General features: G+C 39.1%; 1 protein-coding gene across 4 annotated transcripts in view; it reads left to right on the plus strand.

The window, feature by feature from the left end:
• The window catches only part of SSH2 (slingshot protein phosphatase 2), a 229,263-nt gene that overhangs the window by 89,376 nt on the left and 125,871 nt on the right, over positions 1-14,016 (plus strand). For all 4 annotated transcript variants that reach the window (XM_043478968.1, XM_043478939.1, XM_043478928.1 and 1 more), the window contains one exon: positions 9,955-9,998. In XM_043478968.1, the coding sequence (XP_043334903.1) occupies positions 9,955-9,998 (44 nt within the window). The remainder of the gene's footprint in view (positions 1-9,954; positions 9,999-14,016) is intronic.

The raw sequence follows: 14,016 nt of genomic DNA on the forward strand, positions 1-14,016 counted from the left end.
GACATTCCTCTTCCCTCAGGATTGGACTCAGAGCTCACTTGTTCCTGTGAACTCTGGACCCGTGGTGATAGCACACTTTCTAAACTCCAGTGACATGTATTTCCTGTGCCATACATTTACACTGTACTTGTTGTGTCGTTATTTCCAATTTAACAGCCTTATCACTTCAGGCAGATAAACTCCAGCATAGTATTATCTCATATTTCTTTGTATCTCTGATGGACTCTAGCAGCTCTGAATGAATTAGTTTTTTATTTATGCAGGAGACCCAGGTTCGATTCCTGGGTCAGGAAGATCCGCTGGGGAAGGGATAGGCTACCCTCTCCAGTATTCTTCGGCTTCCCTTGTGGCTCAGCTGGTAAAGAATCCCCCTGCAATGAGGGAGACCTGGGTTCGACCCCTGGGTTGGGAAGATCCCCTGGAGAAGGGAAAGGCTACCCACTCCAGTTTGGGCCAGTCCAGTTTTGGTCTGGACTGTATAGTCCATGGGGTCGAAAAGAGTCGGACACGACTGAGTGACTTTCACTACTACTACATTCAGAGATACTGAGTAACGTGACTCTGTCTTTTCCCCTGTTGATGGCTTAGAATGATGTCTAGATTTAAATATAAATATTAACAAAATAGCAATGTATTTCCCCCTAACCAAAACTGACAGCAGTACGTCTGTTTTAAATATTCTATTTTCTTTTTGGTCAGAACCATTAACAGTATTTATCAACTTCTTATTTTGGAAATGACTAGAAATTTGAAAACAATCATGCTTAGTTAGTTTAGTAATGTTTGATAAGTAATCAGTGTTGTTTCATTACTCTTCTGCTTTTGTTCTTTGACCTTATTTCTGAACAATGTTTCAACTGAATAACTTTGGTTGATCATAGTTTAATTCTTTATGTCCATAAACAATTTAAAGGTTTAATATAAAAAGACTCTTCATAAGTGGATTTTATTTAGCTTCCCTGGGTGTTATCAATGCCTTTTATAGTTTAAATTCCTTGTGGAGGAATGGTAATCACATGTAACAGATGACTAGTAATAAGAGCAGAAGGCAAGCCAAGCAATTGGGGTATAGCTAGCAGCACACACAAACAAGAGAACAGATTATAGAGGCACTGCCTCCAAGGTGAAGCCGAGATCAGAGTCAAGAATTTTAAACCAAAGTTTAGAGAGCAGAGGAGATGTTGAAGTGGTATTCAGAATATTTAGCAACTAGCATGGCATAGCTATCAACCAATCAGAATAGGCAGGGGTCAGACCTCGAGGTCCTCCGCGTTGCCTAGCACTAATCTGATTGTTGAAAAGCTATGACAAACCTAGACAGCACATTAAAAAGCAGAGACATTGCTTTGCCAACAAAGGTCTGTATAGTCAAAGCTATGGTTTTTTCCGGTAGTCATGTATAGATATGAGAGTTGGACCAGGAGAATTGGACCATAAAGAAAGCTGAGCGCTGAAGAATTGATGCTTTTGAACTGTGGTGTTGGAGAAGACTCTTGAGAGTCCCTTGGATTGCAAGGAGATCAAACCAGTCAATCCTAAAGGAAATCAGTCCTGAATATTCATTGGAAGGGCTGATGCTGAAGCTGAAGCTCCAATACTTTGGCCACCTGATGCAAAGAACTGACTCATTAGAAAAGACCCTGATGCTGGGAAAGATAGAAGGCAGGAGGAGAAGGGGATGCCAGAGGACGAGATGGTTCGATGGCATCCCAGTCTCAATGGACATGAGTTTAAGCAAGCTCCGGGAGTTGGTGATGGACAGGGAAGCCTGGCGTCCTGCAGTGCATGGGGGTCGCAAAGAGTCAGACACAACAGAGTGAACTGAACTGAATTGAATCTGATTGTTGCTGGATTATGAAACATTCTGAGGGGCTCTAGGCAGCCACTGTTTACCATTCGGTATTTCAGCATGTAAGCAGTTAGTACAGTTGTACCACTATGTCCTGGCTGAGCATAAGACCATATGTCCATATTGAGACCTCAGCTACAGTGAAGGAAATGGATCAAATATGAGGTCTTCAAAGAGTGGGATGTGAAGTTTCACTTTAATAGTAAGAAGCAGAATCTGGACAGGGAGATAAAGACAAGGTCTAAGACCCCTCTTGGTGTACCTGGCATATTCCTGTCATGCAAGAAGAGCAGTTTCTTCTGGTAGAAGGTTTATTTGTCCTTCCCAGACAGAATCGTGACTCTGCTGCTTACTCTTAGGTTACTTTGAGCAAATCATCTCACTTCCATGAAGCAGTTTCTTCAGCTGAAAAGTAATTGTTAATCATGCCTGTGCTGCATTTATCCTAGCTTGCTTCAAATGAGATGATAGTCATGAAAAGACTTTAAATTATGGAGCAGCACAGAGACAGAGTCTTATCTTTTGATGGATGCTGCTTGCTCTCTACCCCATGTTTAAGCACTCTTCTTGGATTGACAAACCAAGGATATGGGCAATAATTTAATGGAGATGAGGCACATGATATATTGAGTTAACCTAAGGTGGAGGCCTAATTTTGCCACTTACCGGTTACCATACCTTGAGCAATACTTATTATTTCATCTAGTATCCTCTGAGCATCTTCTGTGTGACTGCCACTCTGCAAACGTAGTTCTGCCCTTACAGAGCTTACAGTCTAGGACAGGAGCCACAGATCTTTCTGGAGAGCTGAGTTCCCGTCATCACTGGTCTCCCTGGCACCTGGCATGGCACAGTTACCTGGAGAGGGTAGTAGCTTTGTGTACCCTGAACTTTTTGATATTTTTCCAAACCTTTAAAGACAAATGTTTTCAATCTAAACTGCTTGTCAGTTATCAGGAGCTTTGAAAATGTGCAGGTCCTAGGGCCCCACACCTCATGGTGGGCTGGTACATGTTAAAAAATGTGTTTTCCGGGTAAGGGCTACTTTGTAACATTTGCTGATATTCCTAGTTAAAAAAAAAAAAAAATCCCACCATAGCCAATATCAAGCTACCAGTGTGAGTCTCATAAGATCCCTAAAAATCTTCACAATTGGCTCCAGCACAGCACTGACTTCACCTCAGGGCTGTAGGCATGAGGCCTGGAGATTTGTGTTATTGAAAAACTTCTGAATGGAGCCAGAGTTAAGGACCAGTGACCTGTGAAGTTTCTGTATTGCATGCTTGTCAAATGTGACAGGTTCAGAACATGATAAGACTTGTTGCTTTTTCAAACCAAGTAGCCTCAAGGAGTCGGATCTCTGTGATAGAAAAAACAGTCTAGCAACTCTGAAATTATGGCAAGTGGGGGGGGGTACAGGTGGGGTTAAGTTGCCTGTATTAAATAAAAAATTTAAGTAGAATAAGGATTATAAACAAAAGGCATCCAGTGACAGCTCCACACCCAGAGCTCGGGTTTTCTAGTGTGCAGTGAGTGACTGTACCTCGTCAGCTAGCTGTTGACCAAAGACTTGGTGTTCTTCAGAAGCAAAGTCACATTAGCCAAATTCTAATCAAGCTGGCTTTCTTATCACTGAAGAAGTACCTCATTAACCATTCCAATTGTGATTCATAGGTATTTGTATTTGAAAGGAGTTCAAAGGAAATACTTGAGAAATAGTAGGTGTCTCACAGAGGTTTTCTATTGCTTGAAATCATGGGCAATAAAGTTTATTTAGAGCTTTTTAAAACGTGTCATGATGACAGCATAGTGTGGCTTTGATTTCAGAAATAAGGATTGCACTGTGTTCTGGCTTCCTTATTTTTACTGTAATATGTCTTACGTCTCCCTGAAATATGACTAGTTTGAATCTCTGTTTTGGTTCTTCATCCCAGCAAGTGTCACACATCTCAATTTAAAAGAAAGTCATCTTATATTGGGACTGCTGATTTGATGAGGTTTGAGCTCCTTACAAACCAGCTTCTCAGATGTAAGTGCCCAGGTTATTCATTCTGGTCCTAGACAGTAGTGTGTGTGTGTGTGTGTGTGTGTGTGTGTGTGTGTGTCTGGTCCTAGACAGTAGTGTGTGTGTGTGTGTGAATGGCCACACTTTCAGGTCCTTTCTTATCTTCAGAGAGCATACTTCGTTGTCCTAGACAGTAGTGTGTGTGTGTGTGTGTGTGTGTGTGTGTGTGTGAATGGCCACACTTTCAGGTCCTTTCTTATCTTCAGAGAGCATACTTCGTTATAGACACCAGACTATAAAGTTGGTCCTAGACAGTAGTGTGTGTGTGTGTGTGTGTGTGTGTGTGTGTGTGTGAGTGAATGGCCACACTTTCAGGTCCTTTCTTATCTTCAGAGAGCATACTTCGTTATAGACACCAGACTATAAAGTTGGTCCTAGACAGTAGTGTGTGTGTGTGTGTGTGTGTGTGTGTGTGTGTGTGCGCTTTCAGGTCCTTTCTTATCTTCAGAGAGCATACTTCGTTATAGACACCAGACTATAAAGTTATCCATATGGCCTTCCATGCATCTTGTACTGAATAGGAATCATCTTCTTTATTCTCTTCTCTCCTGGATATCTCTGTGGCCCTAGCCTTTAGAAGTTCTACTTCATTAACTCTTTAACTGCCTTTTTCTTGTCCTGTTCATTTTGCCTGCATACTTATTGCTAGTCATCGGTTGATTGTCATTGAGAGGGTTGATTAAAGATGACTATGAAGTCTTTGCTGTTTCCCCCACTGAGAGATAGTCTAATTCCCCTCCCCTTGAATCTGGGCTCGACCTCTTTAATACACCAGCAGAGTATGGCAGAAGTGACACTGTGCCAGCTCTGTGCCTAGCCTCCTGGAGTTCTAAGCCCCCATGCGAACAGACCAACCCTGAGGCCCTAATGGACTTTGACAAGGCCCGATCCATAGGCATTCTAGTTGACTTTCCACTTGAGCCCAGCTTAAGTCCTCCAGGCTAAGATGTCAGGCTTATGCATGAAGCTGCTTGGACTCCCACTTAGCCCGTCTTCCAGTTAAATACCACCAGAGTAGCACTGAGTGAACTTTAGCAGTACTATGTGGAGCAGAAGAATCACCTAGCTAAATACTGCTTGAAGTTCTGACCCATGAAATATAATAAATTAGTGGTTTGTTATAAAGCAATAGATAACCCAAACATGATTCCATCCCCATCTTCTTTCTCTCTTGTTTCTTAGAGAGAATCTAAGCCTTCTCTTACCAGTAGCCAAGTGGCAATATGGTGCCCTATTTCCTCCTCAAGCGTATATCCTTCACATTTGCTTCTTTCAAAAGCCAGAAGCAGGATTTCCCTGATTTCAAAGCTCATGTCCACTCTTAGAAAGACTACTAGATTATTTTTTCCTGTCTGACATATACCCTCAGTTTTTTCCCAGGGACAGAAGTGACGGATGGATAATCTGAAGTCCAGTTAATGAATAATCCACAACCACTTTTTGTGACCCTAGGACTGTTATCTTAATGTTCTACCCTTATGGACTCGTGACATCAGTATTACCTGATAGCCTTAACCTCCAGAACCCATCCTTTTGTTCCAGGAATTCACAGCTGCTCACCATTCCCTACACGTCCAGATTCTTACTCCTCTTTCTGTTCCTTTTGCCAACTCTTCTGCCTGAAATACTCTTCCTCCTATCTTCCATCTAACACAAACCCACTATTCAAGCCTAGCCTGAAAATTAACTTCTGTGAAGCATATCCAAGCCCCATAGTCAGTCATCTCCTCCCCTGTTGTTTCTAGAGCACTTTGTATATCCTCTGCTGTAAGCCAAATGACATATAATTTTTGGCTTATGGAACTGTCTCCCCTACTACAATATGAACTATCCAAGGATAAGGGCAATTCTGCTTACTTTTAATTCCTGGTGCCTAGTACCTAACACATCATAGGTGGTCAATTAATGTGGAATGAATGAATGAATGAATATATAAACGAGAGCAAGTGAATGATTCTCTCTGCTTAACCAAAGGAAAAGCCTAAGGTATTACTTCCAGATCTTCATCACAGACTAACTCCTGAGCAACAAAAACTGTTCTATTAACCGACTAAGGGCAAAACATAGCTGGCATAGTCCTTACTGGCTAAGAATGCACAGCCAATTAGCTCCGCGTTTGCATTGTTTAGTTCACTGCTCCAATCATGCATTCATTCACCTCTTTATCGAGTTCCATGTGCACACAGGGCATTGTGCTAAACACAAGGTGAGATGCGAAGGGAAAATAAGGCAGATTACAGTTTGATAATGAAACGTAAAACAAGAGCCCAGCGGTAACCCAGAGACAAATCTCAGTAGTGCCATAGGAAGCATGCACAGTAACTGTAAGGTTTGGAGGGAGGCAGACAGCCTCTCAGTAAGATGATAACAGAAGCATCATGAACTACTGACTTTGAAAGCCAGCTTTTAAGGTTGCAGAAGGATCTAGGAGGGTGGGGAAGGGCCTTCCACGATGATGAAACAACATGGACCTTTGAAAAATGATGAATGAATCCACTTGGATTGGAGTGTAAAGAATTTTGGCATGAGAAATGTAAAGAATCTTGGACCATAAAGGTTGGGAAATTACTGCTTAACACCTACCTAGCCTGGTGTTTTTCAAGGCTAGCAGCACTTCCAGCCTACTTCTCAACAAATATGACTTAGATGCTTATGTTCTTTTTCAAACATCTTTTACTTAAGTGACCTACTTTTGTGTTCAGGTATTAAGAAGATTAATAAGAATGTATTAACTTATCAATTCTTACTTAGTGGTTCCTGAATACCCTAAAATTATGTATTATATTTTAATTGAAGCATAGTTTATATACAGCATTATATTATCCAAGTGTACCACATGGTGATTCAATATATTTATAGATTACACTTCATTTACAGTAATTACAAAATAATGGCTATATTTCCCTGTGCTGTCCAATATATTCTTTTTATTCATTATACACAGTACTTTGTATCTCTTAATCCCATACATCTATCTTGCCCACTCTGTTCCCTCTCTCTCCACTGGTAACCACCAGTTTGTATTTTATATCTGTGAGTCTGTTTCTGTTCTAAGCATTCATTTATTTTATTTTTTTAGGTTCCACGTGTAGATGATAACATGGAGTATTTGGTTTTCTCTAACTTATTTCACTGAGCATAATACCCTCCAGGTCTATCCATGTTGTTGCAAAATGGAAGAATTTCATTCTTTTTTATGCCTGAGCATGGACAGAGGAGCCTGGCAGGTTACAGTCCATGGGGTCACAGAGTCAGACACAACTTAGCAAGTAAACAACAACAACAGTATTCCATTTATTACATTATATATACATATATACACACACACACACACACACACACGGCACATCTTTATCCATTCATCTGTTGACGGAAACATAGGTTGAGTCCATATCTTGGCTATTATAAATAATGCTGCTGCTGTGGACATTGGGGTGCATGTATCTTTTTGAATTAGTGTTTTCTGAATATCCTAAAATTAAATGCATATTCAGAATCTCACATCATATTGTTTATAGGTCAATTTTTTCTTTAGAACATCAGGAAGAAATTGTACTCTTTAAATAAAAACTGCTTAACAATAGTACTCTAGAATATTTTTTAAAAAGTCAACAAACATGTGTTTAATCATTTAATTATTTCGTTCTCCTTACACATCAAAAATGATTCTATCTACTTAGAAGAACTGATAGTTATGTCTACACTTTTCTCCTGGTGTTTTCTAATATTCTGAGCACACTGACTATTTGCATTTTTTTCTTTTTTTTTTTTTTTTACCAACAATATGTCGTTATTTGACAAGATAGGTGGTTTTATATGGTCTAGTGTATGCACTTGTTACAATAGAATGGTAAGCATTCTCCCTTTAGCTACCGTTTAACTGCCGCCATTCACGGTAACTGTGTTACCTGATCATTAATCTTGCTGAATAAGCAGTGTTGCATCTTTGTATTTTTGGCAGTGAATTCCATTGAAATAAGCATAATTGAACACTTTCTTCATTTTTTTTTTAAAAATCCCATTTTATCTTGCCTTGACATATTGAGTATTTTTCCCTAAGCCTCTTTTTCCAAGTAAGATGAAAGGGAAGCAAATAATTCATTGGCCTGACTATTGTAAAACTATCTAAAAAAGAAAAAAAAAAGTCATTTGGGGATCTTGTGTTAGAAACACTGTTCTGGCTTACTTTTTTTCTGTGCAAAAGGAATTTTCCACGCCTTTGGCACTATTTTAAAGTGTAGACGTCATAAAAGAAAGATAACAAAAGGATATTGTTGTATTATAATCCTTGAGAAAAGTTACACTTTCTTCTGCAGTTCCCTTCCCACCCCCTGTCCTGGGGTTGGGGTACCAAAGGCAGATTTTTAGTTTAGAGGCAGCTATTTATAGCAGAAATATAGGCCCGAGTTCAAATTGTGACTCCCATCATTTATTGGCTTTGTGACATTTAGCAAGCCCCACGGTGTTGTGGTACACATTAAATAAAATAATGTATAAATTATCTGGCCTGTAGTGGTATTAAATAAATGTTAGTTCACCTCTGTAGATGTAACTGGTTTTGGCTCTTTGCACCCTCCAAGGAAGCATAGTTCCCTCAGGCTCCAAAATCTAACATTTGTATTTGCTTATGAGTCTTTTCATTTTCATTCTCGCAGACTTTCCAGGTTCTGACTATTGACTCTAGAGACGATTGGTTCTTTTAAACACTGTTCTTCACTTCCCAAAAGGCATCCTTCTAAACCTAAAATTTCCCCTATAGGCAGAGTGTAATATACCATGACACCCTCCCTGTCCTCCCTCTGAGGGTATGATCTTTGCTGTCTCCTGCTGTTTGTACAAGATAATGGGCATACTTCAAATCAATAATGAAAATAAAATGAGAATAAAAGTTACAGCGCTGGCTGTTGCTGCCCAGGAATGGAGGCAGGATGACGTAGAGGTAATGGGGATGGTTCCATAAACTGAAAATGTGGGCGACTTACCAGAAGACAATACTCATATTGTTTGAGTTGTTTTTCTCCTATTTTTGTGTTTGCCAAATAGGGCAAAAGTGACCAGAGTGCAAATATGAAATGTCAGAGAGGAAATTTAAAGACAAAGTTAACACCTCAATATCATTCTCTCATCTTTTCTCACGCTTTTCCTTCATGTTGCTATTCTTGTCTCCATGAAGAGCTATATAATATCTTAACATATAATAATTCCTAACCTAAGTCAGAGTGAATGATATCCTTTTTCAGTGTGTTGGGAGGCAGTATTTTATCAGTTTTAATTCTAGCTTACCACATGAGTTTCCTTGAGCAATTTCTTTCCTTTTTGTGAATTTCAGTTTCTGTAAAATATTCATATTTCATTGAGCCTAAATCGCTATGACACCTCAATTATTTCATGTGCCACTATAAAATATAAATATTGCGATTAAATGATGATTCATTGCTTTTTAGTTGCATTGATTGTAGATTTATGTGTATGTGTCAGAATTGGTGAAAACTAGGGTATGATCAACCTTCTCAGTTTATAAGGAATAAGTTGGACAGTGTACTTAAAAGTATTGAGCAAGGCACCTGGAATGTTATAAATATTAGTAAGTAATAGTTCATTAAGGTGATGGTGCTGTGATCAAGAGAACTTTTCAAAATGGTGTTCATTATTTAGGTTGTTCTTTGGGGATCAGAGTCGTTAATAGGTCACCTCGATGAGATTTGTTGGTAAAAGTCAGAATGCCCACTCATTTTAATTGAAAGTAACATAACATCTCCAGTTAGTTTTCAGAGATATTCTCTTCATTATGAATACTTTGTTATTAAAAAATTTGTAGGCTATTGTTAAAGTTTCCTCCAGGAATACATTCTGTTGATATATATTATATCAACCCAGTGGGTTGGTTGAAGTCACTTTTTATGGAGAGAATTTAGTTTAAGTACAGACCATCAGTGAGATACTCCCTACATGTAAAACTTAATAAAAGTGCATTCATTAGTATTATGATATGGGACCTCAGATTTTAAGTAATTTTTTTCTCATTTTCCTCTCTCTACAGGAGGCAGACAGTGGGGAGGAGGAATGCCGATCACAGCCCAGGAGGTATGTTTGTTCATTACATCCTATAGCATTTCTATAGTGCTTTTTCTCTAATTCTTTCTCAGACTTGTCAGATGATTTTGTCCTGGTTTTCCAAGATGCTTAGTTGGTGTCTCAGAATGGAATTGCTTTAAGAATCCCGTTACTGACTCAGATTTTAAGTGGTGGACTGCATTATGTTGTACACATGAAACTAATGTAATTATCATATGTCACGTATACCTCAATATATAAATTAACTAATTAACTTAATTAAATAGTAAATTTCTCTTTTTTATTTTTTTTAACCAGAAAGGCCAGTACTGGCCTAGCTTTGACGCAAGTCTGTAAAACTATCTTAGGTAATGAAAAAGCAAATTTTCCTTACCTAACTAAAGAACATTTCAGCCTTCAGTTTTGTCCTTATGTTTGTCATTCATTTTGATGGGTTTTGGTGGTTTTTTAGAGATTGGTTAATATGAAGGATATACTAATTAGCTTGTGTGTGCGTGCTCGATTGGTTCAGTCATGTCTGACTCTTTGCAGCCCTTTGGACTATAGCCCGCCCGGTTCCTCTGTCCAGGCACTTCTCTGGGCAGGTGGAGCGGGTGGCCATGCCCTCCTCCGCTAAGTAACTTACCCAGTCTTTTAAAATACAGTGAAACAAAAAAATAATAATAATTTTAAAAATAAGTAAATAAATAAAATAAAATACAGTGAAACTTTTTTTTGCCCTCTCATGAAATAGTGGGCATATTATAAGGATACCAATACTTGCTGGCATTAAAAGAAAAGAATTATGAGAGATATCTAGGATGTATATAATAACATTTCTGTTATCTTCTTTAAAATGCTTTTTATGGATATATTAAAGATTTAATAATAGTTCACTGAAATCCTTAAAAATTTGAAAGTCTGTAGCACTGTCAATGTTTTAATGCAACAAACTATATTTTATATGATATTTTAGTTTCTCAAGACTGCATAGAATTCTACTTTCTTTCTTGTTATAAGTACATTATTATACTGTGACCCAATAGAGTATATCTTTTGTATGAAATAAGTGCCTTTTAAAAATATTCGTTTAAACATCTGTGAAATAAAATTTTTTTAATCAACTCACTTGAGGACATTATGCTAAGTGAAAAAACCCAGTCCCAAAAGGACACATACTGTATGATTCCACCTATCTGAGATACCTAAGGTAGTCAGATTCTCAGAGATGAAAAGTAGAATGTTGGTTGCCAGGGTCTGGTAGAGGATGGATGAGGAATTATTGCTTAATGGGTACAAAGTTTCATTTTTGGAGGAGAAAAAGTTCTTGAGATGGATGGTAGTGTTAGTTGCACAACAGTGTGAATTACTTAATCCCCTGTACATTTAAAAATAGTTAAGAAGGCAAGTTCTATGTTATATGTAGTTTACCATATTTAAAAAACAAATGATCTATTCCTACCCACTAAGTCCTTTTTATGATAGCTAATTCTGGTGATATGTTGTCTTTCACAGAAGATAGGCATAAAAATATCATAACACAGTTCTGGAACTGAAAATCAGGTTATGTATTATTACCTTTTTGGTAAAAATATAAATGGATGAAATTCAGTTCCAGTCTTTCCTTTTACATATTTATGAACTCACTGCTTTTCATCTTCTTATGTCCTGACCCAGTTTGCTGACTGGAGAATAAACAAAGCCATGTAACATGCCAATATTCAGCCGTTTTGACTTCCAAATGGCTGTCTCATGAGTCAGCCTAATAAAATTTCAAGGTAATACATATTCTCAGTTGTGTCTGACTCTTTGTGACCCTGTGGACTGTAGCCCACCAGGTTCCCCTGTCCATAGGATTTTCCAGGCAAGAATACCAGAGTGGGGTGCTATGCCCTCCTCCAGAGGATCTTCCTGCTGCAGAGATCAAACCTGTGTCTCCTGCATTGCAGGCAGATTCTTTTCCACTGGGGCTTCCCTGGTGGCTCAGAAGGTAAAGCATCTGCCTGCAGTGTGGGAGACCCAGGTCGGGAAGATCCCCTGGAGAAGGAAATGGCACCCCACTCCTACTCTTGTCTGGAAAATCCCATGGACAGAGGAGCCTGGTAGGCTACAGTCCATGGGTTCCGCAAAGAGTCGGACATGACTGAGCGAATTCACTTTCTTTCTTTCTTTCTTTTCCACTAGTGCCACCTGGGAACCTCCAAGGTAATAAATAAAAGTGAGCAAAAGGAAGATACCATTGAAATAAATCTTTGAAATCCCAAGATACCTTTTTTAAGATAATTAGTTGTGGAAGGAAATAAAGTACCTTAGATCTAAATTTAGAAAATATTTTAATTATAGTAGAATTCTCTCATTTCTGTATATATCAACTGTAAGTAAGTAGGTTTGCTACTTCAAACCTAGCAATGAAAGTTTTGTAGCAGGTGAGGAAGAGAGAGAGAGAGAGCAAGCAGTGTGGGCCAGAGGAATATCTATCAGAAAATATCCAGTAAGTTCTGGGTCTTGGATAAATGGGGTAGGTAGGAGAACGGAAGAGCATTCCATACACAGGAGGATGGGGAGGTGGGAGGATATGCCCAGAAGTATGGAAGTAGGTACTAATGTGTTGCAAGGGCAATAAGAAGACCATCATTCATATCTTAAGAGTGGATCAACTTTGATTTGGTAGATCTTTGTCTAAAAGAATGCATGACTGCTGGATAAGAGTCTGGCAGTGTTATGCAGTATGAGAGGAGGCAGGAGAATGAGCTAGAAAGCCGTTGCAGGCAGATGGCTAGAGGTGGGTAGTCACCTCCCTAACTGATAGCAGCGTGAAGACAGAAACTGTGTCTTTTATCTCAGCATCTGCAGCAATTAGCCTGTAGTTGGCACTCAATAAATGCTCATTAAATGAATGAACAGGAATAGAAGATTGGTTGATATCTTTACTAGAAATGGTGTAGTTGAAAAAGAAAGAGTTCACCTTTGCACATGTGAAACAACAGGGTGTCAAGTGGAAGTAGCTTAAAGAGGGCTGAAAGAAAACATAGAATTTAAGGTGTAATTTCAAATGGTGGTGGTTTAGTTACTAAATCATGTCCGACTCTTGTCACTGCCCACCAGGCTTCTCTGTCCATGGCATTTTTCAGGCAAGAATACTGAAGTGGGTTGCCATTTCTTTCTCCAGGGAATCTTCCTGACCCAGGAACCAAACCCAGGTCTCCTACATTGCAGGCACATTTTTGCATTGCAGGTGGATTCTTTACCAACTAAACTATGAGGGAAGCCCTAATTTCACATGGTACCATGTTACTAATGCATTCATTTTGTAGACACATCTTTCTTCCAGATCTCTGTCTCTGGTACCTCATCAAGTTTTCCTTCTCTTGCCTTTGGGCTGTTTCTTTTTTACTTTTGAGATATGACTTCATTTCAGCCTGCTTAGTGAAATAATTTATGTATGGATTTAAATACCATAGTGACAATAAATACTACTTTGCCCATCTTTTGCTGTGGAAAGGAAACAGGTGTACTTCTACCTGAGTGTGTGTTCTAGTTAAAGAATTTGTTAACTTAGAAAATAAGCATTATACTTAAATTGAAAAAAAAAAAAGGCGGTAAAGAGGAAAAGTCTATTGTAAATATGAGCTATTAATTTATCCTCATGTGTATATTTTGGGAGGGGGGCTTCCCAGGTGACACTATTGGTAAAGAAGTGAAAGTGAAAGTCGCTCAGTCGTGTCTGACTCTTTGCAACCCCGTGGACTATACAGTTCATGGAATTCTCCAGGCCAGAATACCGGATTGCGTAGCCTTTCCCTTCTCCAGGGGATCTTCCCAACCCAGGGATCAAACCCAGGTCTCCCACATTGCAGGCGGCTGCTTTACCAGCTGAGCCAAGGGAAGTCCAAAGTCGCTCAGTCATATCTGACTCTTTGCAACTCCATGGATTATACAGTCCATGAAATTCTCCAGGCCAGAATACTGGATTGCGTAGCCTTTCCCTTCTCCAGGGGATCTTCCCAACCTAGGGATCGAACCCAGGACTCCTGCATTGTAGGTGGCT

Source organism: Cervus canadensis, chromosome 1 (assembly GCF_019320065.1).
Source record: "Cervus canadensis isolate Bull #8, Minnesota chromosome 1, ASM1932006v1, whole genome shotgun sequence".
NCBI classification, from domain to species: domain Eukaryota; kingdom Metazoa; phylum Chordata; class Mammalia; order Artiodactyla; family Cervidae; genus Cervus; species Cervus canadensis.